Genomic DNA, 27,855 nt, shown 5'->3' with positions numbered 1-27,855 from the left:
TGTAGCTTTATGTGTCTAAGGATTCTAACCCATTTATATCTTCTTTACTATCATAAAAGAAAAGCCAGAGCAGAAGTGGTTTGACACCAAAATTTTAATCCGCTTTATGTGTCTAAGGATTCTAACTCATATATATCTTCTTTACTATCATAAAAGAAAAGACAGAGTAGAAGTGGTTTGACACCAAAATTTTAATCCCACCAATGCACCCATCTCTACAGTTGGTTAATTTTCAAAATTACAAAAATATCATCTCTACTATGTAATTTTTCAAAATCCCCTTAAATAACATTTTAAATTATAAATAAACCCTTTCAATACATGTGTATTTGCACATGCCACCTTCTAGTAGAGAATAAAGACAATGATTTTTTTGGAAAAATATACCAGTTATTAACACAAAAACAAAGATGAGGGCATTTTGATTATTTTATTTGGGGAAAATTATTAAAAAATAATAATATTTTTTAAGAAATTAGTAAAAAAAAATAATAATAATAAATCGACCGTACCCAAAATACCCTTCACTGCAACCCGACAGTTAAACCCCCTGATTTTCCTAAATAGATATATATTAAATTATATATTATTATATATAACGATATAATAAATTATATTAAATTTTAATTAATATTAAAATATGATTTCTATACGTTTTTTGACCGGTTGATTTTCACATGTTAATATATATATTAAATTATATTATTATTTATAATAATATAATAAATCATAAAGTATATAAAATGATGTTATATATTAAATTATAATATAAAGTAATATAATATTTTAATTATAATATATTATTGCAACAAAAAAAAGAATAATAAATAATTTTTAAATAGGATTTCTACCTATTAATCGGTTATTTCCAATGACACTACAATGACTACAACATAATAATTGTGCATCTTCAACATCAATATAAAAGTTGTTCTAATCTTGCAATTTGAAACAATCATCGTATGTAACTCGGACAATGTAATATATGACGTCACAATCAAAATTTGAGTATTATCACCAATGTACGTCAGATCTTCACATAACCTTCACATAGAATTACAATCATTCTTCGAGCAGCCATCTTAGAAATTTAAATTTTTTCTTACAAAAAAAATTGAAAAGAATATAACAATAATTAAGAGAAATTAGAAAGTAAGAAAGTAAGGAGTCTAATCCGTAAATTTGGTTGTAAGATTTGTGCAAAATTGGGAATGAATGTTGGGAGCGGAGTGAAAAATGTGAATATTGGAATATAAATTAAAGAAAAAATTTAAAATTTGATTGTTATAATGAAAATTAGCTGTTGATCGGTGATCCAATCACCGATTTTCGAGGGGGTAATTTCGTTCACTTGTAAATCGGCGATTGAACTGCCAATTTATTACTTTTTTTTTTATAATTTCTTAATAATTATTTAAAAAAATTAATTTTCCATTTTATTTGGAGGAAGTAATAAGCTAAATACATGGATGAATCTCTAATTTACACCAAAATGCATAGAAAAACACAAAATTATTATAAGAATCTGGTTGTCCTCCTAATATTGTTCTTAGTTTTTTTTTTTTTTTTTAATTTGTTGCTAAAAAAAATTAAAAAAATATATAGTAGGCGTTTTTTTAGAGTGATGTGTATGTAATTATATTGGACATCCCTTTTTATTATAGAAGATATTCATTAGGACACGTCTCGTCATTTCTTATAAAATAGGGGTAGTTTTCGTAATTCTCTACTACTCTCCCAATATCCTCTTTATAAAGGAGAGAGAGGGTTTCAAGAAGCGAACGAAGGGAGAGGGGAATCAAAGAGTTGAGTTAGAGATAAACAGAGATCGTAAGGAAGACCGTTGGTTTTATTTTTCAAAAATCCAAATATCGGTTACTATCAGTTTTATTTCCCGCCATGGAGACTCAGTTTGAGAATGAATCTCGACCGTATATCGAGAAGACCAAGACCTTGATCTGCGCTCTCAATCTGATCTCTCGAAACCTCCCTCTCCCTCCAGACATATTCGATACAGTCTCCTCTATCTACCATTCTGATGATCTCGATGACCTCGAAGACGACGGTGGCGGCGGTGATGGAGCTCATGAGAGCGTTTTGTGTGATAACAATCTCATCTGTGAGAAGGATTCGGTACAAGTTCTCTTGAAGCCCTTTTTTGCCTTTTTTGGTTTTTGGGTTTGATTGAATTGGGTTTTTTGTTTCTGTTTTGGGAGATTTGGGTGTGTTTAGTTCTTTAATTTTGCGGGTTGGTTCCCTTTTTCGCTAGGAAATCTTAGTTTTATGTTTAATTTTTTTGTTGGGTGGAAGAGAATTTAGATTCAATTCATGTTTTTTTTTTAAACATCTGTGAGAATGATTGGGTTCAAGTTCTCTCAAAACCCTTTTTTTTTCTTTTTTGTTACTGTTTTGGTGGATTTTTGGTGTGTTTAGCTCTTTGATTTTGGGATTGGTTCTCTTGTATAGTTTTATGTTCAATTGGTTTGTTGGGTGGAAGAGAATTCAGGAATTATAGTTCTTTTTTTTTTTAACATTTGTGAGAAAGATTCTATCCAAGTTCTTTTTTTGTTTCTTGGATTGGATTGAATTGGTTTTCCCCCCCTCTTTTGGTGGATTTTTGGTGTGTTTAGTTCTTTGATTTTGGGGTCTAGTTTCTTGTTTGCTAGGAAATCATAGTTTTAAGCTCATTTTTTGTTTCGATTCTGATTTATTGCACTTAGCATTAGTTGATTTTCTCGTTTTTTACCTTTAGTTTTGCATTTATTTCTTCCTTCTTGTTTATTTACCTGCTTGATATGTGTTTTTTTATAAAGGAGGGTGAAGGCGATGAAGGAAAAACATTAGGGCTTCTTATGTTTCGTTAAATAAAGCTTTTGATAGTAACGGCATGACTCGATTCAAACCCAATCCATTGAAAACCCTAATGGTGCTGCCATTGATATGATTCCAAGGGTTCAAAGTGATGTTCTTTCCTTTGTACCTAATGAATAAGAATTATCTTTACCATCGTGGACTACATATTGATCACGATCATAAAGCTAAGCCATCCATAACAAAAGGCATCACTTTCAATGGGATATCTGTGCCAACTTTTATCAGACAATGAACCTGATGTATACATCTTTGATTCACCTTGATTTTCGACCACTTTTTGTTGCAATAATTTTTTCTTCATTGCCACTACCAATAGCTACAATGCACATCTTTTTCCGCTCTGTTGTACTTTGAAAGATATTGTTAACTGTTCCATTTTTTCATAACTTTCAGACAGTTGTGAGTTTTTGTGTGTTCACTCTGTACTTTTTAGGAATTTGTGGTTTAAATGAAGCTCGGTCAAGGTATTGAAAGCATAGTAACAAATATCGCTGCGCGACTAATTTGTGACTTTTTAATTGGAAATTTAATCCAACTTGAAGTTTTAAAAATACATTGTTGTGTTATGTTATGTTTTAATGTGAAATTTTCTTTTATATGAAAAATACATTTTTTATAATATGAAATTGAGTCATGTTGGAGTAACATTAAAATTGACATCCATTCTCACATTGATGATGTGGAGGTGCACACATAGCCATAGATGCGTTTCACTCGTATCTCAATGAAAAGCATCTATGGTTCCGTACATACAACCACATCACTAATGTGAGAATTGATGTCAATTTTAATGTTACTTCAGCATTTTCCTATGAAATTTTCTTGATAGTATATGAAAGAGTCGTGATAATGTGACACCCCCTCTGACAAACACCCCTATCACAGAACCGTAGATCATTTACCTCGGGATACACAAGAAAAAGATTTATGGTTCTGCATATCCTGGGGCAAATGATCTATGGTTTTGTGATAGGCGTATGTCAAAGGAAGGCATCAAAAAATCATTATTCTATATGAAATATACATTTTGATTATTTATTTTTATTTTCTTCATTTTGTGAAACTAGAGATTGACTTAAATCTATTACAACATCTCCGTAGGCCAGGCCAACCTGGACTAAATTATTTGATCTCGTTGTTTGCATGTACACTTGATTTTCGAGCACTTTTGGTGGTATTGAATAATGATTTGATTATTGTGCATCATATAATGTGTGTGCTTTTTTTTGTTCTAATTACAGTTGACCTCTTTTTACACAGAGCTGTCATGGATTTTCGGATGGAGGGGATTTAATAACAGACCTTGAGGATGCACTACTGAAGCAACGGTCCAATCACACGTCAGGCTTGAGATTGGGAGAATCTAGGGAAAATCGCTTACAAAGTCACATTCAACATCGTTTAACTGAGCTTGAAGGTTACTATTTGATATTAAGAGTATAAATCTTGTAATTTCACTTGGGTCACTTGTACCATATAATCCTGGTCTTTATGGATAATCTCACCATTTAATTCTTTTTGCATTCTGAAGTTGAAGGATATTTGATTTCTTTAGAACTGAATTGGTAGAGCATTCGAACACATACATGACAGTAAACTTTATGTCAATAGAATGAAGACAGTGAACTATTGAGTAGACTACAAGGTCACTCCATCAATAAGGTTATTTCTCTGTGTCACCTTCACTGGGTTTTACTTAGATCGATTCTATCTCTTGTTCAATTTTGGAGGTCTTTATGGGCAAAAAAGGATCTTATGGTGTCTGATCCTCTTTGCTATTTTTGGGTATTTGGATGGAGAGAAATAATCACATTTTTACAAGGGAAGGAACAGTCGATTCATCACTTATCATCAGTGTTTGGTGCAATCTTTTCAAAGACTTAAAGGGATATTTTAGAGGATTTCATTTTCATATGGGAGCTCGTGTGTAAGGAAAACATGTGGAGTTTTTGTTTTCCTTACTGTTTTTTGTTGTCTTGTTTTGTTCTTCCATTCATTTCTCCTGAATTCGGTAGGTCTTCTTGACCTCCTTTGAATCATCATTCCTTATGGCTTGCTTAATTTTATGCCCATCAAAAAAGAAAATAAAAGTCAGGTCCAGTAACGGCATACTAATCCACATCGTGCATACAAGAGGGTGAAATCCAACATTAGACATAGAAGATCTTCTAGGTGGGACACTTTGGATGTATATTGTAAATAAGCTTACCATGTTACTATAATTCATAGACCATCCTTGTGGTCTATCAGACAAGTAACATTGTTTCCTCAACAAAAAACCATTGTTTGTATCAGTGTTCAAAATCTCGTTTCCAGACAATCTTTTGGTTTGCAGAAAAAACAACTTGACCAAAACATTCCGAGATAATTTGAAACATTCTAAATGTTTTGGGGTCAATATTTCATTCCAGTGTCAGTCAAAACTAGAAGTTCACCAAAACAGTCCGAAATGGAATGAAATTTTGATTTGTGGTTGCATTACTACGGGTACATGAGTTGACAAAATAGCATGTACCCGATCTATATGTTCTATGATCAATTTTTATTTTTATTTTTTTCAATTTTTTCTTATTGTGGTTTTCATAGTTTGTTTATTATAGATTAATCTTTATTTGCTTTGCAGTATGATATGATTGTTTTGTTGCTAGGATTCTAGGGTTTGGAAGAGAAGATGAATAAAAAGGAGAAGAGGGAAAAGAAGAGAAAATGAGAGAATAGGAGTAGAGGATGATAATGTAGGGTTTTAGTTAGTTTTTCCACAGCGACCTCTACTTCTCCTTACATCTTTTATAAATTGAAGCCTAAGAACCAATGGACCCCTATTAAATGACAAAACCAAAAGCCTTATGCAACCCTTATATTGTTATAAATACCAATGAATAAACATTAAAGCTCCCCATAAAGCTGGAGTATCAATTTCATCTATGTCTAATTTGGAACAATTTTTGTTTAAGGGACCTCGTCCAAGTTCCTTGGTGAACATACTTGTGAGTTGGTTCACAGATTCCATGTCTGAGGTAGGCGATCACATTAATGGGGAACCTTTTCTGGAATTTTTTGCTCTCCATGGTCTAACACTTCCTACCAACTTTTATGTACACACAAGATTATGAATGGAGTCGACTCAAACAAAACAATCAGTTGGGCATCTGGGAGAAAAAATGAGTACTTGGAGACTGTCCATGTTGTTAAAAGAGATTCGAGATTTTTTCTTTCCTTATCTCCTTTAATGTTTAGGTCATTCTTGTTTCCTTATCTCCTTGTGTGAATATTTTCAAAGCTGAGTGTTATTATTTCAGCTATTGTCTAGCTTCTTTCTCACAGCTGACATACATATAATATTTAATCAGAGTTGCCTTCAAGTAGAGGTGAGGACGTGCAGACAAAGTCCTTGCTTGAGCTATATGGATTAAAGGTAACCTTATAGCTAAAGGTTTTTTCACAACTTTATTAGTCATTTTTATTTGCATAAAAATGTTTATTTCTTTATTGGGTCTTGCAACCAATATCTTTTTTTTTATCATGCAACAATAAAGGTTCTTTCACAACATACATAATTTTTATTTTTAGTCACATAACCAATGTTCTGAAAGACCATACCACGAGTATCATGGTTTAAGGTCTTGGTCTGTTGAAAACTGAGATAGTACGAGACAAGGCCCAATGTCTTCTTCCTAATGGCCACATGTCAGAGACACCTTGTGAAAGCGTGTTTCAGTCAATGGATGGTGATAAGAATTGGTGCAGTTTTACCACACTGCATACCAAACACTTGACTTTTAGTCCTGTTGGAAACAACATCAATCTTTCTTTTCTAATGTTCTTTCATCTTCAACATTTGTTTTAATAACTGAGGGATGACTTACGGTTTTGTCCTTGTGGGCAAGGAATTTTTTTCTAACAGCTAGCAGAGTTGCAAAGCAAGGTTCGGTCTGATGTGAGCTCAGAATACAGTCTGCGAGAGAAATGTGCATATCCTGACAAGTTATTGTTCGACTGGGGAATGATGCGATTGCGTCGTCCCTTTATCATGTATGGTATGGGAGATGCTTTCGCTATGGAAGCCGATGAACGTCAGCGGAAGAAACGGGATGCAGAGGTTATGTTACCATATATACATTACTTTTTCTAGCTAGACTATTCAGTTATTATAAGACAATAGATTGCAAACACAGTCTATAAATACATGGCAGCCAAGAAGGCTATTGCAACCAAAAGATGATGGGTCCAGACGAGGTCATCTATGAAAAAAACTTGTCTTTGTTAGATGATTATCCTTATCTGATCTATTGACTCTCTTGGATGATCTGATAAGGTATGACATGCTCCAAATGTGATCAATTGTTGATGGTTACACTCATTCTATCAGGTCAACATTTGTCTTAGGCAGACTCCTAGACCGGATATTTGATTAGTGGGTTCCATCCCTTTGTATATGTGCTAATAGTTTGTGTATAGAGGTCAGTAATAGACAAATTTATGGTCTATAACAATTAGATTATAAATCTCCTGACATGCATGTTAAATTATATTGTCATCTCTTGTACATAACATTCAACATGTTGCTGATGTTGAGAAATCTACTTGCTGCAGAAGCTGTCAAGGTTAGAAGAAGAGGAAAAGAACCGTATAGAGACCAGGAAAAGGAAATTCTTTGCAGAAATTCTTAATGCGACTCGTGAGTTTCAGTTGCAAGGACAAGCTACTTTGAAGCGCCGTAAACAGAGAAATGATGGTGTCCAGGCATGTCATTTATTGGCTTTCTTTGTAGTCTATTTTGTCTTTCCTATGGACTTCTAAACCTTTGACATCATGTCTACTGTAGTGTGCTTTTTGTGCTTTTTCTGCAATATTTTGATCAAGCTAAGGTAAAAATGTTTAGGACATTGGAGGAATTTTTTGTTTTATCCTTAGTTATCTACCGCACCTATTATTGGTAATATTTAATTAATCTTGCGATAACCTACAGAATTTTGTAATTCTAGAATGTCACAATTTATCTTGTGAAACATGTTTTTTTCTTCTTTTTTTTTTGCAAAAATGCCTACTTCTTTCTGTCAAAAAATTTAGCGTTTGTCAAACCAATAAAAACATCTTCCTTATTTACATTTTTTTTATTCCAGGTCTGTTTGTGTAATACACAGACCTGGGATCTCAACCCTACCTTCACACTTTAAACCTATCTAAAAAATGATTTCTTAAAACTTAAAACAAGTACCTCTGGAATTTCCTTAGAGATTGGACAAGATTTATGGTATGCCTAGTAGTTGTTCATCATAGTTGTTACGTGTAATAGAACATGCTTCATGCTGTTTGATGTCACGTGTATTAGATATAACCAACAGAAGTTCTCAATGTTTAGTCTATATCATTCTGAATCAACCATCACCTCCTTCTAGACAAAATCTGATCCCATAAAATTTAAAGAGGATGGAGGTCCATTGATACAAAATAGCCTTCCTCTTCTATAAAAATAAAAATAAAAGTCTTCTAATGAGACATCAATGTTCTCGGTGCGCTTATTGAGTTCTTTCCATAAGCCCCAACATAATTCTACAACACATTACAAAGTTTGGCAGACACCTTGCATTTGACAAGCATTTAAAAAGTTCAAATAATACCCCTAGGATGATTTAAATACCATGATAACAATTCAAAATTTATAGACTTCAATAAAGATTCGTTATTGATCCTGTTATATCATATAGGCATGGCATGGAAGGCAAAGGCAACGTGCTACACGGGCAGAGAAATTGAGGTTCCAAGCACTGAAAGCCGATGATCAAGAAGCTTACATGCGGATGGTGGAGGAGAGCAAGAATGAACGGTTAACTATGCTTCTTGGGAAAACCAATGACCTTCTTGTTTGTTTGGGAGCTGCTGTTCAAAGGCAAAAAGATGCAAACAATTTGGATAGTGTTGAAGCGTTACAAGGCTTAGAAGCTGATGACCCATCACAGTTGTCTGCTTCTAAGAGTGAAAGCCCTCCAGATATGCTTCAAGAGGAAGATGTAGACATAGTTGATTTAGATTCTGATCACCATCTTAAGACAAATGATCTACTTGAAGGCCAGCGACAGTATAATTCTGTTATTCATTCAATTCAGGAAAAGGTAAAGAAGAAATCCTCCATTTTCAGCCTCCCTTTATTTTATTCTTCTAATTTGTTTCAGTACTTATATGTGGTTTATGTCTAAATAGGTTCGGTGTTGCATACTGACATGTAGGCTAGTGAGAGAGTTGGACAGTCAGTCTAAACCTTTCATGGGCCTGTGTACTCAGAATTACATGAGAAATGTGGAAATTAGGGATTTTATCCAATATGGGTTGGACCCTTAGAGTAGATCCGAATAAAAATATGGGTTGATGTCCCTTGACCCGAGTCGATACGGATCCATCCCTGTATCCGCCTAGATTCAAATGATATATTTTTATGTTTTTCAAAATATATTTTTTTAATACATTAATATAACATGAATTCTTATAAAATAAAAGAATTATAATGGTAAACTTGAATTTTATAGCAATTTCAAAAGAAATATAGCAACAACAAAAAAATGTTGAACAGTCCAGAATTGTCCGACCCGACTGACCCAAATCAAGTAATTCAGTCTGGTCAGATCCGAATCTGGATTTAATGAAAGAAAAATGATTCGGATTTTTAGCTAATAGGATCCGCGTTGGATCGGGATATAAAATTCGGATATGGATATGGATATACTCGGATCCGGCCTGAACCCAACCCATTTTAAGCCCTAGTGGAAATGCAAAAATGGGATTGGGAAACTGTTCTGACATTCCATTTTTCCTTTCAGTTCAGCATCAGCATAGGAATGTTTCATTCGTGCAGACCACATACGAAAAACAAATCCCACATAGGAATGTTAATATAAGCATATAAGTGCATGAAGATTTCTCACAACCTTTAGTATTTGATGTGAAGGACCAAGGAACTAACATACATTTGAACTCTGTAGGTAACAGAGCAACCATCTATACTTCAAGGTGGAGAACTGAGAGCTTACCAGTTGGAAGGACTTCAGTGGATGCTTTCTTTGTTCAACAACAATCTAAATGGTATCTTGGCTGATGAGATGGGATTAGGGAAGACAATACAAACCATATCATTGGTTGCATATCTATTGGAGAAAAAGGGTGTAACTGGACCGCACTTGATTGTGGCTCCAAAGGCTGTACTTCCGAATTGGGTCAGCGAATTCTCTACTTGGGCTCCTAGGTACAGAGATTCATTTTTTCACAATATATTTATTCCTTTTTTTTACGTCTTTGTGATTTTTAATATCAAATCACTTTATTAAGGGTTTTCTTCTTGATTCAGTATTGTGGCCATTCTATACGATGGGCGTCTAGACGAACGGAAGCTAATGAGGGAAGAGTATTCAGGAGAGGGAAAATTCAATGTGATGATCACCCACTATGATCTGATCATGCGGGACAAAGCGTTTTTGAAGAAGATTCACTGGTACTACATGGTGGTTGATGAAGGACATAGATTAAAAAATCATGAGAGTGCTCTTGCACGTACTCTTCTGTCAGGGTATGCCACATGCCACAATTTGAAGGATTTGCTGATTGTATCTCTTTCTAAGTGTGGTTACATCGGATAGGACCACACTATAATTACTCACATGTTGTGATGCAACGTCTCTTAAATGGCCATTTACTCTATTGATTAGTCGTTTTCTTGACAAAGCATCTTGATCGTTTGAACTGCTCTTTGTTATGTCTCAAATCAATTTGTTCTTCATTGAGTATAAATTAAGCAATTTAACTCACATGTTGATGCAATGTCTCTTAGATGGCCATTTACCCTTTTGATTGGTCATTTTCTTGACGAAGCATCTTTTGATCATTTGAACTGCTCTTTATTATGTCTCAAATCAATTTGTTCTTCATGAGTATAAATGAAGCAATTTTGCAAATAGAATCATATGGTAAAATCATGAGTAGGGGCAGGCATTCTTTATTGTTAGTTGTTGACATTCTCTCATTTCTTCTTCTTGCCATCCCCCTTTTGAAGGGTCATGGACCAATGAACATGTTAAGAGATCAAAACATAATTGGGCATAGGTCTCGGGCAGCATGTCAGCTAGGAATCTGGAAGAGGCTAGACCTGCAGGGATTGGCTGATCTGACTCATTTACTAGATGTTCCAACTCCTGAAACCCCTCCCTTAAAACTTCTCTATTGGAGGTTATGTGTCCTTGTTTCTTCATTCATCTTGATGGATAGCTGCATTACATGCAGAGATCATTGCTTCTCTAGCATATTATGTTTTCTATTGCTTTGTAACTAATGGTAACAAATTGTTGATTTCTAATGTTTCTATACAAAGTGCTGGTGATGGTTGATCATTCCTAGTGCCCGTAAGTGCATGTGATTTGCAACTTAATTGCAGGTTTATTTAAACAGAATATTTTTGTTTTAAATATAATATGTTTGTTTTTGTTGGTACTATTTTTACTTCCTCAATTTAGTTTAGTTCATTCGGAATTAATACTTAAGCTGAATATCTGATTGTTTGCATATAAGATTATTGTAAAATATAAAGGTTCCACTCCACTCTGTGGATCATTATCCATCTAGAATACCTACTTTTGCAAAATCTAAATAAGTTGATTGTGTTCTCAAAGTGGCCTACATAATTAATTTCATTTACTTTTTACTAGACATTTTTTCTTATTTCCGTAAACAAAGAGTGGGGTGTCTCTAATTGAGTGTTTCCTTGTGTGCAGCTATCGGATTAGGCGCAGACTTTTGTTAACTGGTACCCCGATACAAAATAGTCTGCAGGAATTATGGGCACTTCTTAATTTTCTCCTCCCCACCATTTTTAATTCAGTGCAGAATTTCGAGGAATGGTTTAATGCACCATTTGCAGATCGATGTGATGTTTCTCTTACAGATGAAGAGGAGCTATTGATTATTCGCCGTTTACATCATGTAGGTGTTGATAACTACTCTGAACTGTATGTTGTAAGATATCTTCTTGAACTGTTGCTGTTTTTTACCGTCTTTCCTGGATTTTCAGGTTATAAGGCCATTCATATTGAGGAGGAAGAAAGATGAGGTAGAGAAGTACCTTCCTGGGAAAACTCAGGTCATACTGAAATGTGATCTGTCAGCATGGCAGAAAGTATATTATCAGCAGGTCACAGACCTCGGGAGAGTTGGGCTGGATTCTGGTATGTTAGTTATTATTTGGAATTTTTCCATTTTTCAAGAGTGGTGTTCCGTTGCTTAATGTAGAAGTAATGTAATAAGAAAGCTTCCTAGAGGATATTAATCCAAGCAATCCCAAGAGCTCACAAAAAGAATCTTCTTTTTATTATAGATAGTTCACAAAGAATCTGGGAAACAATAAGTATAGTTCAATAATCAGAAGTCCAGTTACATGTCCTCACTCCTCATAACGTCTATCTATAAGAAAACAAAATCCTAAGACCTGACTTAAGACCTAAATTACATATCATAGCTATCCATCTAAAGTAACATACTACTTTCCCAATAATAATCAAACACCCTATATTTTCGTCATTTTTGTTATACCAAAAATTTCAACACAGATTTCCATATAAGTTCGGAAATAGTTGTAGTAGTAATTAAATGTAAACTACTTTCCCAATAATGATCCAACACTCTTAATATTTTTGTTATACCAAAAATTTCAACACGGATCTCCATATAAGTCCTGAAATAGTTGTTGTGGATTCAAACAGCTATAAGCTTTGACCATTGGCCGAATGATTTAGGAGGCCTACTACTTTGGTCTGCATTTAGTAAACAAATATATGTTTTCTTTTACTTTTCATATATTTCTTTCCTCTTTTTTATTTAATAATTCTGAGTTAACTATAGTTAATATATCATATTATAATGTGTGTGGACTTGTTGGCATTCCAACTTTCTAGTCATTATGTGAAACACCTCGTACTTGTGGCAAGCATCCCGACACATGTGGTGTTAGTTATTACATAGGGCTCTAGGGTCTCAGCCAATTGAGGTGATGCCTAACTGAAGCATTGTGTAACTTATGTTTGCCATTCTTTTGAGATATTGCTTGATGATGCTTGCGACCTTCACTTTTGTCAAAGTGCATGCACATTTCTTCTGATTAGTTGAATGTCGACCAACTTGTTCTCTTTCTTTCTTTTTTTTGGTAGGTTGTTTAATTATTGGCAGCATCCCCTTTTTATTATTTTAAAGCAATGTGTAAGGTCTAAGTTTGATATAAACTTACATTTTTTTTTTTTTGATAAATAAAGAGATTTTTTTGAAGACAGAAAGGGGAGGTCAAGATGACCAACCTGGGAACTAGAAACACACAGAACTACATCCCTGAAATACTACTCACTGTCCCACCGGACTAAGAATTCCTCGAAGAAAAACCTTTGAACTCTTTAAAGATCTTACACCAAAAAAATAAATGCCCAAGAACCGATAAGAAGATCACTTGGCTGGTATAAACTTACATTTAGCATCTCCATTACCAAGTTTTAATCTTTTGTCTATCCTTTGAAGAAATGACATTTATTAGCTGGCCTTAGTGACAATGTAGTTATATTCTTCTCCATCGTCATCCTTCAGTTCTCTTTGCTATCCACCTAATTAAATTCTGATTATGTTCCCTTTGCACATTAGAATTCCAACCCTGTTTAACTTGTGATAAAATTGTAAATTCTTTAACCTTTGGGACAAAAATGTGCAGGATCTGGGAAATCCAAGAGTCTCCAGAACCTGACAATGCAACTCAGAAAGTGTTGTAACCATCCATACCTTTTTGTGGAAGCATATAACATATGGCGCAAGGAGGAGATCATCAGAGCGTCGGGAAAATTTGAGCTGCTTGATCGCTTACTCCCAAAACTCCAAAGAGCGGGGCATAGAGTTTTACTTTTCTCACAAATGACCCGTCTCATAGACATTCTTGAAATTTATTTGCAATTACATGAATTCAAGTATCTTAGACTTGATGGGTCAACTAAGACCGAAGAAAGAGGGACTTTGTTAAAGCAGTTCAATGCACCAGACTCACCTTTCTTCATGTTTCTTTTGAGCACCCGGGCTGGAGGCCTTGGTCTAAACTTGCAAACCGCAGATACTGTGATAATCTTTGACAGTGATTGGAACCCCCAAATGGACCAACAGGCGGAGGATCGAGCCCATCGTATTGGGCAAAAGAAAGAAGTACGGGTTTTTGTGCTTATCAGTGTTGGATCAATTGAAGAAGTAATCTTGGAACGTGCGAAACAGAAAAGGGGCATTGATGCCAAGGTCATCCAGGCAGGACTGTTCAATACAACTTCCACAGGTTTGTTGTTATCTTTCATCCTTCAATGTTTGACTAAAAAGTGATCTTTAGGGAATGGTAGTTTTATCCAATCATAGTCTGTGGTTTCTTGAAACCTAGGGCACTCGATTTTTTTAAAGTTGCATATCAGTTCCTCATCAAACACAAGTGTCTGTAATGCATCAGTGATGCATATATAATTTCTAGCTACATTCTTTTAGAGAAATATTTGCATCAGGATGCAAACATAGCAATATGTGCTCCGTGCATTTACCACATCACAATGTTAAAGAACGTGGGATATTGGAATATTAGGATCACCCCATCAGACTTTTTTGGTTTGTATATCACAGGTGAGTCTTTATAAGCACAAAGAGCAGTTCCTTCCCATCATGAAACCAAGTATTTTCTCCTTTCTAGTATAGATTTGATATGAAAATCTTTAATATTATAATGAGATGGCGGAGTAGAAGTGGTTTGACACCAAAATTTAAGTTGCAATAAATACCCCCATTTTTTTATTTAAATTTAATATAATCGGGGTCATTTTGGTAAAAATCAAGAAAATTGCAACCTTCACGTTGCTTAGCTTTCAAAATTATACAAGTATCCTTTTTACCATGTAATCTTCAAATTCAAAGCCCTTTTAATCAATATTTTAAATTACAAATAAGCCTGTTTGATAAATGTGCATTTGCACATACCCATCTTCTAGTATACATATATGGGTCAAGTTCAAGAGCCAATAACATAGCCAACGCGTTTTGTCCTATATGGGCTAGAAGTTTCGGAACGGGCTATTTTTTGCGAGGATGTGTATATATACATGTAAATATGTAATATCTTAACACATCAAGTCAATGTTGTGGGTATGTCATTATCTTGGTATTTTCAGATAAAGTTTTCCTGACACCTCCTCGTGTCATCAGTCTGGCACATCAAGTTACCTCATCGTAGTCTTATTGTTCGAATTTTCACTTATTTTTGTATAAATGTAGATGGCATAAACCAAGTTAAGCTGTTTTTGTGTAGCTCGGGACAGGAGAGAGTTGTTGCAGGAGATCATGCGTAGAGGTACAAACTCACTTGGGACTGACGTGCCAAGTGAGAGGGAGATCAATCGCCTTGCAGCCCGAACAGAGGATGAGTACTGGTTGTTTGAGAAGATGGACGAGGAGAGACGGCAGAGAGAGAACTACAAATCAAGGTTGATGGAGGAACACGAGGTACCCGACTGGGCATATTCTGTCTCCAAGGGAGAAAAACCCAAGGATCCAAAACATGATAGTATCAACATCACAGGAAAACGACAGAGGAAAGAGGTGGTCTATGCTGACAGCCTGAGTGACATACAGTGGTTGAAGGCTGTGGAAAATGGAGAAGACTTGTCTAAGCTCACAACTAGAGGCAATAGGAGAGAAAATCTTCCTTCTGAGGCCAATGAGTCAACCAGTGATGATGTGGGGTTGGAACAAGAAATATCAGAGCCGAGGAATGACAATGAGTCTATAGTAAGTGAGGATGCAACTGAAGATTTCTTGGGTCGGACCCCAAATGGACAAATGACTGGACCCGTACAATCCAACGAACCCGAATATGGAAGTGTTGGCAGAAATGGTTGGAGTGGGGATGTCCTTACATGGAAGACTCACAAGAGGAAGAGATCAAGCCATGGTGTGCAAAGCTCATCATCGGATGTGAGAGGGCAGACTCCTAACAGCAAAGGAAACAGATGGGTTTGACTGGAACTGGCACACCAAACAAATGAAAGAATGCTGTCGCTGCTCTTGCTCCTACACCCATTGCATTCATTAATCTTAGTTGTAACATTTAATACTGCCAAGTACGAATTCATATCCATAATGAGATACGGGTTTGGTCAGAATTGAATGTTGGAAAAAGATTAGTTTTGCTAATTCCAAATTTTTGGGGAATGATTTGATGATGATGCTTTTCATAACCTAAAATATTTATTGTTCATTGTTTTCATCTGTATGATTTGTGACAGAGAGCTCCTCTACAACGTCGGGATATGGAGTTCATATTTTTATTTTTTTGGTTGGGTATTGAGTTAAAACTGCTTTCATTTGGTGGGGCTATTGTAGAAATTAATGGCATTAAATCATCGTCTAAGATCACAAGAAAGGTTTAAGTACATGCCTACAAGTTACCTACTGTTTCAACACGTCCAAAGGAGAGTTCTCTTATAATGTGAATGTGTATGATGTGTGTTGTCTTGTAAGTTGCTAGCAATGGCGTTTGCCTTCTTTATTGTGCCTTTGTGTATTACATTAGGTGTTTCTAGGCGAACTTGCATGTCATCACTTACAAGTGTAGCACGATGTAGTGTTGTAACGAGCACGACGTGACAAGTGAGAGTATTAACTCAACTTCATCTTTATAATTAAGGAAATATGCAAGAAAATTTACACCCCTAAATACACTTTTTGCCGTTTTAGGCAAGTGGGTGAATGCAGGTTCCAAGTGTTTGTTGTGAAACACTTTAACAAATTAGCAAGTTGTCACCTTGTAAATGTGTTGTGACATGGTACATGTGTTTTTAGGACATTTCTTGAGGCTCTCCATCAATATGACCATTAGGATTTGAGGAAAAACTCAGGTTTCCTTGAGATTAGTTTCAATCTTCTAGCGATAAAAACACCATTTCCTTGTGATACATTTTTCTTGGGAATCCTACCATCCCAACGGTCACGTTGATGGAGAGTTTCAACCTGTTGGTGAGGCTAGCATTTTCCATATTTTTGGGATGATTAATTTCTGATCCCAACAAAATTTAACCAAGCAAGTGCGAACATTTTTAAATGTTTAGCGATGTCATGGGGTAACCATGTTTTAATGAGATCTATAATAAGAGAGAAGGTAGGTCCGAACTAAGTAACTTGAGTATCGAGGGTGGCAAATGCAAATATAGGAGCAGGAGGATTTGCGTCAAGTTCAAAAACATTATAGGGTTCGAAGAATCCCTATAGCCTTTTTTGTGTATATCTTTGAAATCGATAGGTCTACCATAGATTCTAGTGTCAAAGTTTTGATCACACTTAAAATTAATTTGGTCATCATCGATCACATTTCACCTACTCCATTGTCTCTCCTGTAAAAATTAACAGAGCACTCTCTTTTACAAGTTAACATTTTAATAGTTTTTAAAAAGAAAACCAAATTCACTTTTTCAAATCATAAAAAAATTATAGTATCAACTAGACAAGTCAGTCAATATTAAGATAGCATAAATAAGTATCCACCTAAAGCAACTGGAGACGGGTTCCAACATTATGGGAGCAAGGTAGGGGGGGGGGGCAGGAATATCATACAAACACCCACAAACTTTACCAATTCGGTAACAACAAAGGCTTGGGATCTTGAGACATGACCACCTTGAGCCTATTTGTCTTGGACTCCTTGCAGGCCATCACATGATGAAAATAAAAACATGGTAAGGGTCTAAAAAGAAGGTTATTTTACTACTTTTCCCCTAGAATGACAAACACAGTAACATTCACATTTTGGATGACTAGGTTTCTAACATGATTTGCTCCAAAAATTATGTCACCGAGGGATCACACCATTATGATGATCCCTTGAGCCAACGTGTCACGGCCCTATTCTTTCGAAGCGGGGTCGTGCGGTGCAAGGGGGTCAAATCCACTTGCAAGCCTGTAAAATGATCGTACACCACACACACGTAGCTAGCAAACAAGAAAACGAGGCAACACGAGATAAAGCCCGGAGGCAATTTTGTTGATATAATATTTGATTACACGGTGCAACGCGTTATAAAAGCAAATAGATGCGTTACAAGCAATTGATGATCCTATGACACGCGGGACTTCCACGGAGCTGGGCTTCAAGGCTTCAACAACGTGGGTGTAGGCCGGGGATTAGGATAGCACTGACACCCTTCCTACAAAGTGTATGCTAAGTCTTTACTAGATTTCCAGAAGGGAACATCAAAAGTAGAGGCCGGTCATACTCCCTTATTACTAAAATGCCACTAAGCTAACAGATATGCCCTGGTACGGGGGCTGACATGGCTTCATAACGAGCCTTACATAGCATTACATAGGGGCTCCCGGGTGACTCCGGGGCGAGCTACACCTAAACTTTAGGTGTCAGAGTACATGGCCGTTACACAACGGCTCAGATTTCTATCAAACACTAAAAGAGATGTTTCTCTAAGCTGGTTTAAGTCTACGACTTTTTTTTTTCTTTTTAATACAACATAGTGTCCCCAACCCCTTTGAAAGTGGGACTAATCACTGCAGATATGCCGAGATGTTTGTGTGTTGACACCAAGAACCCAGCCTTCACCTACTAATTACTAACCACTAACCCTATCGCTCAACCAAAAAAGGCACTACCAGACACATTTCTCTTTTTTATCTTCCTATTAAAAAATTAATAGTCAAAGCCATGAGCCCTTAAATGGTAAGAAACACCCAACGCTCTAATGATTAGATCTGGCCTCTGGAGCGCCACTCCAAACGGGGGGGGGGGACATTTTACACATGGCCAGACCTTGGTGGCTGACATCTTGTTACTTCAAACATACATAAAATAGATCCATTCCTTGGTGGCTGACATCTTGTTACTTCAAACATACATAAAATAGATCCATTTCCCAATCAAAAATATATTCCTGCAGTGTCAAGTGGAAATTTTGCAGTGAAACCGATTCAAAATATCAGACAATAATAACATTCTGCTGAATCATAAATTTTGATTACTGAAAAGTAATCTCCGGACTGAATAATGAAAAATCAAAAGTTTCTTAACATCTGACATCTTGTTTGGTCCATCATACCACAGGGGATGTTCTGAATGTGTAAGAAAAACTTAAATAACTAAACAGTTAAACCTTCTAACTAATAAAACATTCCTAAGCAGTGCCAAGAGCATGCATTTGAGCATTAACCATGTAAATTACGGTGGTTTCGAAGCATAAAAAACCACTGTCCCATTAACTATCTTCTGAATGAGTTACAACTACTGGTCCTCCCATATAGAGTAGGAAAAAAACCAAGCCGGTCAATCCAGACTGTCAAGAAAAAAGAGATACCTGCATAGGCAGACAAAAATGCTTTTAAGCGGTTTTAGTTTTCTAAAGGTTAAGAATGCAGTCAGAATCCAGGAAGCGATACCTCATATTGATAGCCCATTAATCTTCTTGGCCGACTTCAAGATGCTTAAGCTTTGATCCCAAATCATCGCCGTCGTCGTTTTCATCATCCTCTTCTTTAGAGTCCTCGTTGTCATCTTCTCCTTCAGGATCGTTCTCATCCAAGGGACCAAGCAAATAAGGGAAACCCTTAAATATCTCCCTCACCTCATCAATGCCTTCATCAGAGATGTAATTGGCATCAATGTTCAGCAATTTAAACTCAGGCTTATGTACCACCGCATGTGCCAAGATCCTGGCCCCAGCCCTTCTTATTCCATTGGTGCTCATATCGACTTCCTTTAACTGGTTGTGCCCCTCTTCCAATGCCTTACCTATCAGAATAGAACCCTCGTCCTTTAGTTCATTCTCACTCAAGTTCAGCTTGGAGAGGAACTGTTTCGCCACTATACATGCAGCTAAAGCAGGAGCAGCGTCAGATGTGATGTCGTTTCCAGCCATCTCGAGGACTTCGAGCGACGGAGCAGATTCTTTGAGAGCATTGACAAGAGTGGTGGCTCCTTCATCTTCGAGATTCAGGTAGCTAAGGTAAACCTCGGTAAGACCTAAATGGGAAGAAATGGCTTTACTGAGAGCAATACCAGCTTCAACACCAAACATGTTATCCCTCAAATCGAGCTTCTTCAAATTGGTGTATGTCCCTAGTGCATTGGCTAGAGCGACTCCCCCTTCAGAACCTACCCTTGTAGACGAGCATCGAAAATCCTCCAATGCAGGAGAATGCTTCACAACCTCAGAAATAGCAATTGCCCCCTCATCTCCGGTCATATTATTGTGAAAATGAAGGACCTTAAGCTTCTCCGTGGAAGGAATTAGATCGCATACTGCTCGTGCGGCTTCCTCAGAGATGCCATCATTCATCAAATAGAGCTGCTCCAAATTACTTTGCGATTTCAAGAGTGCCTCAAATGCCCTGACACCTTTCTCACCCAAGGCATTGTTCGAGAGGTCGAGAGATTTCAACACACAACCTTCCAGGGCCGATGAGAATATATTCATGACTTCAAGAGCTTCTGCCTCTGGCCTTCCTGCAATAAAATCTGATAAGTCCACTTCGGTCAACTGATCCTTAAGGGATACCAAAATGGGCTCTGCAACACGAGCTGCATCAACTCCAAAGCTTCTATTACTGAAGCATATCTTTGTGTATGAGTTCCCTGTCTCGGCTAATGGCCTTAGAAGCTCCTCAGCCTCCTCTGCATCAATAAAAGCTCGGCGGCCTCCAGATATATCGAAACATGTACCAGAAGTAGCAACTTTTTCGGTTTTGGGAACTTCTCCATCCTCCTTGGTTCTAGAACCTCGTTTAAAAACTTCCAACATGAGTTTACTGGATTCCTTAGCATAAAGTTGAACAGCAGAACTTCCATCACCATCTGGTTCCCTCTCATAGTGTTCATTCGCAGCGGCAAAAGCCATATCTTCAATTTGTTTTGCATCCTCCTCGGCTTCTTCTTTGCTCAGGAGACCATATTTCTTGGAGAAAAGGGTCGGGGTGGAAAGATTCTTGGTCATTCGCTCCACAAGCATCAACCTTGTACTCTGGCTAGGTGGCCACAGTTTAATAGAAACTGAACGGTGTTGAAATGTCTGACTTGTGGTCTCCATGCTCACTGCAATCACAAATATAAACTGTGTTGTTGGCTCTCTAGAAAGAATGACGAAATTAAGAAGAAACCAAAATGCTAAATTCTAGATGACACGAATACCACTAAGAAACTGGGATAACTTACATTGTTCGCTCTCTAGAAAGAATGACGAAATTAAGAAAAAATCAAAATGCTAAATTTCTAGATGACAAGAATACCACTAAGAAACTGGGATAATTTACATGTCTCCATCTAGTTAAGTTTTTAAATGTTCCATGGAATGTGATCATCTACAGCTTAAGTGTGTCTAGATTCACAAACAACCATCAAAGAAAAATCAAGTGTTTCTACAGAAAATCAACTCTTGGACATAGTGAGAGTGAACCGAGGCACATTTTTTTATGGACACTGGCAAGACAGATGTGTTTGAGAGTCCGTCTCTCCTGATAAATTGTTATAGTTCGCCATTTAATTAGTCATAAACATATCATTATACATTTATGTTCCATGTGCAAGTCTGGCAATGAATCGATTAACCGCCTATTTGTGAAAGTCACATTTAATTTGTGACTTGCAGTTGGTTTGACACATTGCAAAGCAAGTTTGAGGTCGTGGCTTCAAGTCCAGCTTACCCATCAAAAAAATATATATATTTGTGGCTTGCAATCGAAGATTTTTTTTTTTATAAATATAAATTGTATAAATAAAAAGAAAGGGAGGCTGAGGTAGCCCCCAAACAACAAGATTAGATAAGCAACATGGGAAAAGCAGAAAGAAATCTAAAATACATGCCCCGCGGGGAGCTAATTCACATCAAAGATATCCCAGTTAAAAACAAAATCTTGGAAACGCACTCCCTCAAAGTCTTTGCTCATCTTAGACCACATGAATAGAAGTCCCAAAATCTCTAAGATCACTGAATGAGACGAGCTCTCTTTGCAATGGAAGACCCTGTTGTTGCGCTCTCTCCAAAGACCCCAAGCAATGGCAAAAGGCAGGATAGCCCAGAGAAGCCTCTTTCTTGAATAGAAGAAATTGAAACTCCACCCCTCCAGAAGTTCAGAAAAAGATAAGGGAAAAATCCAATCCACATGGAAGCGAGCTAAGAAAAACATCCAAATAACTCGGGAAAAAGGACAATGACTAAGAATATGATTAACAGACTCCCCATCGAAGATTTAGTCCTAACTAATTTGCAAAGTTTTCAAAAAATCTCATATTTAAAATAAAAAAATCACGAACTTCACAAAGTAATGGAAAAGTTTGAAGTTGAAAAATATTATGGTTTTGTAATTTTGGTTAATATTATGTTTAATACATAAAATATTTATTTGTATACTTTTCTATAATTAACAATATAATTAAAGAAATTAATTATCCCAATTTTTCCTGAAGTTTCCACTTGCCGAAGTATTACCAAACACAAACTCTATCACTATGGTCGCAATATATGTGTGGGACACTTTTTTTGGCCTTTTTGATGACAGCTATCTTTCAAAGCTAGTAAATTTCAGTTTTTTCCTCTGAGGGCCAAAACTTTGAAGATTGTTACCGTTTAGTGTATGTTGGGACTCTTGGGCCGAGGAAACAATTGGGTGTTCAAAGGGAAAGAGAACATTCAAGCCATTGTTCTAAAAACCAAATCTTTTTTATTCCTTGGTCTGTATGATTTAGAGAATCCCGAGTATTGTTGTTTGAGGGTATTGTATACCGATGAGAGCACATTGGAGGTAAATTTGACAAGGAGTTCGAAGTGACTCAGGTTTAGGAGTGGGCAAACAGACCTTAGTTTGTCCCAACTAGAGTTAAGGTGCAATATTTACAATCCAAGAGTTCTTTAAAAAAAAATGAATGAATAAAAAACCATACACTAAGAACTTAATTCTATAACAAGATTCACAACTACGTAATAAACCCTCAAAATCCTCGAAGTTCATTCCAAGTTACTTCCCTTGTTCATGCATTGCAGCAATATAACCCCATGTAGTAATGTACATAATAAAACACAACGGTGGATCCTACTTTCTTTGTCTCAAGATTTATACCTCATAAACAACGTATATTGAGGACAAGTTTTACCTTTTTTAACCCCAACTTCATTGTCTTTCCTCTTCTCCCCAATTTCTTAATAATACTTCTCCAACTTTATTATTTTTCCTCTTTAAGCCCAAAGATGTTTTAATCATACCCACTTTATAATTTTGCTTCACTTACGCCCTTAACCCCAAAGACAATGCATGTGCCGTAGGCATGGGCAAACTCTACTAAGAGTATAAGATAGGATAGGCTAGTAAAATCTTATAATAAATTACAACACAACTCATTGAAATCTCTAATATTACCATGAAAAAGAGAATTCCATGACATCCAATCCTCCCAAATAACCTAAAACTTTCAAGGTTAGAAAGCATTTGGTCTACATGTTTGGATTGGAACCGATAGAAAAGGAGGTCAAAATCCTCTAATACTGGATCAAAACTTCCTTTATTCCTCTCTTTTTTTCAAAATAAGCAACTTCTTTTATCAAGTTTTCTCATTTCTTGCTTGTTAAAATCATATTCTATAGAAAGGAAGATAAATGTATATTTCATGCTTGAGAAACCCTAGTTTCCAACAAATCACAGTGGAGAGCAATACAACGGACTCGTATTCAGAGGTGCAACTTTCTAACCAAAGCTAAATCGTCTCACTAAGTTTAATCTACATAAATATAAATACGCATAAAAAACAAGCTAGAAAACGGAAAATTTCTTCTAAACCTACAGATCTATTCAGTAATCCAAAAAAAAACTCACCAGAATTTAACCAACTTGTTGCAAATTAGTTCTCAAGAAGCGTATCAAGCAAAGGCACGGATCATTCGATTAAGAAACCTTAATCTGCAAGAAGAACCCAAAAGGATTAAAACTTTCTCAAAATTCAAATTTTAAAATAAAAAAGTTTAATTCTTGCGGGAAAATGTAATAGATCTGGCAAATATGGAACTATTTTCAGTAAAAATCAAGCCAAAAAGGCAATGATGTGCGAATTACAGGAAAATCAAAGAGATTCGGTAAATCAAAGAGAAGAAGATACCAGTAGAAATGTGAAGAAAAACAAGAATAATTCAAAACCCAAGAACAAAAAAGGCAGGAAACCCTAAAGAAATGTATCAAGAACTGAAACCCTAAAAAACGAGAACTGTGAAGAGGATAAAACCTGGAAAAGTTGAGGTTTCAGGGTATCGTGGAAGGTTGGGAATGGAGGGAAATATGAATTAAGGCTGAAAATTTCCAGAAATGAACTCAAAAGACCATAAAGCCCTTGCACTTTTCTACAATTGTCTAATAAGTACTACTAACTCGTGAGTAGTGTGGCCGCGATGGCCCATCCGCCCATGTGGGTGTTGGAAGGAGAACGCTGTGGTAATTGAATATCAATTCACCCAATAAAAAGTTGCCACATGGCACATTATTGCGGGCCCACTGCCCTCGAAACCTGTGGCCAACCTCTGATCGCCACATACACCAAAAATCTGATTGATGCTGATATCGAACAGTTGGATTTTCGTGATTTATTTCCCAAACATCCAACCTATTTTTGTCTTATTATGTTTCCAGTTGTAAACTTGGGATCAATTTCAGCAGATTTGATTGAATTTCAGCCGTCCATTAGAGGATGTGCTTCTAACCTATGGTTGTGTGGGATAGTAAAATTAGGATGAATCTAAATCAGACATTTGAAACCTAATCTTATAAGATACACCTATGGTGATATAATGTCAAAACCATGCTAAGTAATTCTTCGAATAATTCATGAATTATACACGAAAAAACTCGAATGATACACAAAACAATTAAAACTTCCGTTCAATTCAACTCTTTGTAAAAATTTACGACTTCTTGAATTATTTCAAGTCATTCATGATTTATTATTTTCTCGAATTAAACAAATCAAAAATACTTCCTGAGTAGGACATGTTCAAGATATTGTATTTTTTGTAAGAAAATACATGACATAATTAGTCAGATGTTAGCAACCAATCGAGGCGTCAACTTGACGGATTGCATGCCCATGTGGCACTCAAATCTCAATAACATGATCGAGTACCACGTGAATATAGAACACACAAAAAATTTAAGAACTTTAAAATATATATTTTTTTTCAACATTTATCAATCCATTTGAAATTTTGGGCTTAGATGGTCATTTTGTTTTTAAGTACCCCACTAAAAACATTGAAGTCCTTTTCTTTTAAAATAAAAAATTATTATTATTAAAAACTAATATTAATCATGAACCATAGGGGGCCAAGAACAAGTGATGCAAATGAAGACTCAATCCAAGCTCTATAGAGTCCTTCAGGTGATTCATTAAATAATAAAAAAATTTAAACCATTAAATGACAAAATTCAATGGTGGTGATAAAATCAAAAATGTGTATCTTGAGGATATCTCAAGTATCCCTATGATAATCTACGACAGTTGACTTTGTGTTTTGATGGTCAGAATTTTGTAATTTTTCATAATTCAAGGGATCTGAAGTTCTCAAAACCAATTATATACATATATGATGTGTATGAATAAAAATATAATAGTAATAATAAAAAAAGGGAAATAAATCACACTAATCTAATTCATATCAATAATATGATCATTCCCAATATATTCCAATTTTATTTTTTTTCTAATAATCGAGTATCCCTGTAAACAACGGACCAGGCCCATATCTGAGCTTTGCCTAGTCCATAAACCATGGTCTTGTCTAAGGGATAGTCTTGGGGCACATGTAACACCCGCACATCACTTGCACCAAGTAAGTGAGGGCGCACCCTCACTTACTTGGTGCGTGTGATATGCAACTCCAGGCATGGTTTTTAAACTCGTTCAAGATCGAGACGTATCACCCGAGTTAACTCGGTATCAGAGTTGAACGAGACCAACTCACAAAGTCATTTTTTTGACCGAGTTTTATATCTCACGTTCTATTTTTTGAGTTATCTCACGAGACGTCTCAAACGTATTGGAAAACTCGTTCAAGACGACTCGGTATCAAAATTGAACGAGATCAACTCACAAAATCATTTTTTTGACCGAGTTTTATGTCTCACGTTATATTTTTTGAGTTATCTCACAAGACGTCTCAAACGTATCAGAAAACTCGTTCAAGAAAATTCGGTATCGGAGCTGAACGAGACGAGACGCGATATCGAGTTTAAAAATCATGGTTCCAGGACTAGCCTTCAACAATACCATGGTCTATAGATTGGGCAACGCCCAGGTATGAGTCCGGCCCACTACCTACAAGGATTAATAAATAGAGAAGGCAATCACATGTAGTTACATAACTGACTAACCACTTGATCTAATCTTAAAAATGATGTTTGGTCGTTCCCAATATACCTTAAAAGATTACAATAACAAATTCTCTAACAATACCAATGAAACATAATTTTCCCCAACTTTTAAGATTCTCTTTCCTTGACTTGGAAGGCAAGAACAATCCTTATTTTGGGAATGGGCATCTCATACACTAGTTTTTGGAGAGCCTCTTTTCCACATTCACCACTGCAAAGGGCCACAAAAGAATTATTCTCTGCTTTTCATCATTCATTATTATCTTATCCATTATGGTGATTGGAGTTTCCATTATTTACAAACAGTTTTATAATCAGAAGTCTTGGTTCAATTTATACCCCCAAATCCATCATTAAACGTCCAAGTTGGCAATTTTGTGTGAATTATGAGACTCTATACTTGAAAAGAAATAATTGGAGTATTGGACCATTTTTATTTTATTTTATTTTATTTATTGTGGTGGTGGGGGTACTAAGAATGATCTTGCAGCATCAAATGTATGGCTGAGATAGGAGGAAAAGTAGAGTTTCCTAGAGATCTCTGGTAAAGGTTTCGTAGAGATTTTTTCGGGATACATTTTTCTGAAGGGCCCCTGGGAATATCATTCCATCTCAATCATATATTTGATGTACCACTTTAAATGATTTTTTTTTTCTTCCTTTTATTAGTATATACATAAATGGGGTGGTGGGATCATCTATTTAAGATAGGGAAAATTACTTAAAGGACTCTGGTGAAGGGATTTATTTTTAAATAGTACGTAAGTTTTGTGCGGTAGTTTGATAGGACATTTAGTAAATTTTTTATTTCTTAATGATCCCTCATAATTGACTAACTCACCACTTTTTTACTTACTATTGAGTTCACCACTTTTTATTTATTGTTGAACTCGACGCTTTTTTATTTAGTATCGAGTTTACAATTTTTACTGTCTAACTCACCACTATTTACTGTTAAGTTCACTACTTTTTATTTACTGTCAAACTTGACATTTTTTATTTATTGTCGAGCTCACAACTTTTTAAATAAAAATTGGTGAACTCAACATGGTAAAACCCAGCCATTTTCAATTTTTGAGTTTTTTCGACTAAAATACATGGATAGATCGACTAAAAACTTGAGGGGGTCTAATTTTTGCTCATAATCAGAACAATATTTCGAGTACATCTTTCTTCTTATTAACTTCGTTAAATATAGAAGATTGGCGAGAGAGTATTAGAGTTTTTTTTTCTTAAAAAATTGTAAAAACCAAAAAATATTTCACGATTCCTCATTTTAAGTGGTTTGGAAGGAAAGTATTTGTTCCCTTTATTAGGGCTCTTGATCCACATAATGTGGGAATCTATAATTGACTATATTCTTGAGATTTTATATTGCTCTACAAGTGGATTGAAAGTTATTGAGATGAGTTGAGTGACTTGGACATCCCAACAATGACATTTATCCTACTTGGAAGTAGATTAGATGTCTCTGCACTCTTTCAAACAAAACTTAAATTACTAATTAAACAAAAAAAAAATTAATCACTCATCCATATTGTAGGTTAT

General features: G+C 35.8%; 2 protein-coding genes across 4 annotated transcripts; one reads left to right on the top strand and one right to left on the bottom strand.

The window, feature by feature from the left end:
- The first annotated feature begins 1,765 nt into the window (after positions 1-1,765).
- On the top strand, positions 1,766-16,130 carry LOC147383214 (putative ATP-dependent DNA helicase CHR12). 2 transcript variants are annotated; one of them, XM_086427528.1, is made up of 12 exons: positions 1,766-2,133; positions 4,135-4,291; positions 6,225-6,289; positions 6,779-6,973; positions 7,468-7,617; positions 8,583-8,987; positions 9,852-10,111; positions 10,214-10,432; positions 11,631-11,838; positions 11,927-12,080; positions 13,604-14,206; positions 15,218-16,130. In XM_086427528.1, the coding sequence occupies exons 1-12, from the start codon at positions 1,900-1,902 to the stop codon at positions 15,925-15,927; spliced, it is 3,360 nt and encodes a 1,119-aa protein (XP_086283654.1). In that variant the 5' UTR covers positions 1,766-1,899; the 3' UTR covers positions 15,928-16,130. The 2 variants fall into 2 exon arrangements, with proteins under 2 accessions (XP_086283654.1, XP_086283655.1); XM_086427529.1 differs by lacking the exons at positions 1,766-2,133; positions 4,135-4,291 and having other exon boundaries at positions 6,240-6,289; positions 6,762-6,973.
- Positions 16,131-18,909: 2,779 nt separating this feature from the next.
- RANGAP2 (RAN GTPase activating protein 2) lies at positions 18,910-24,295 on the bottom strand. 2 transcript variants are annotated; one of them, XM_086428336.1, is made up of 4 exons: positions 24,170-24,295; positions 23,767-23,850; positions 19,345-20,995; positions 18,910-19,262 (listed from the first exon to the last, which is right to left on the bottom strand). In XM_086428336.1, exon 3 carries the CDS (start codon positions 20,988-20,990, stop codon positions 19,362-19,364), a length of 1,629 nt encoding a protein of 542 aa, XP_086284462.1. In that variant the 5' UTR covers positions 20,991-20,995; positions 23,767-23,850; positions 24,170-24,295; the 3' UTR covers positions 18,910-19,262; positions 19,345-19,361. The 2 variants fall into 2 exon arrangements, with proteins under 2 accessions (XP_086284462.1, XP_086284461.1); XM_086428335.1 differs by having other exon boundaries at positions 24,047-24,186.
- Positions 24,296-27,855: the final 3,560 nt, after the last annotated feature.

The sequence above is a fragment of the Akebia trifoliata genome, chromosome 16 (assembly GCF_017979445.1).
Source record: "Akebia trifoliata isolate Shusen 1 chromosome 16, ASM1797944v1, whole genome shotgun sequence".
In the NCBI taxonomy this organism is placed as follows: Eukaryota; Viridiplantae; Streptophyta; class Magnoliopsida; order Ranunculales; family Lardizabalaceae; genus Akebia; species Akebia trifoliata.
The sequence above is the reverse complement of the archived record's forward strand: the minus strand, read 5'-3'. Positions and strand labels throughout refer to the sequence as shown.

Bases quoted from the DNA above. Each gene is read 5' to 3' on its own strand.
- RANGAP2 (XM_086428336.1), bottom strand. From the start codon at position 20,990: ATGGAGACCACAAGTCAGACATTTCAACACCGTTCAGTTTCTATTAAA.
- LOC147383214 (XM_086427528.1), top strand. From the start codon at position 1,900: ATGGAGACTCAGTTTGAGAATGAATCTCGACCGTATATCGAGAAGACC. The intron at 6,290-6,778 runs GTAACCTTATAG...TTTTTCTAACAG, and splicing joins TTGAGCTATATGGATTAAAG to CTAGCAGAGTTGCAAAGCAA. The intron at 7,618-8,582 runs GCATGTCATTTA...TATATCATATAG, and splicing joins AGAGAAATGATGGTGTCCAG to GCATGGCATGGAAGGCAAAG.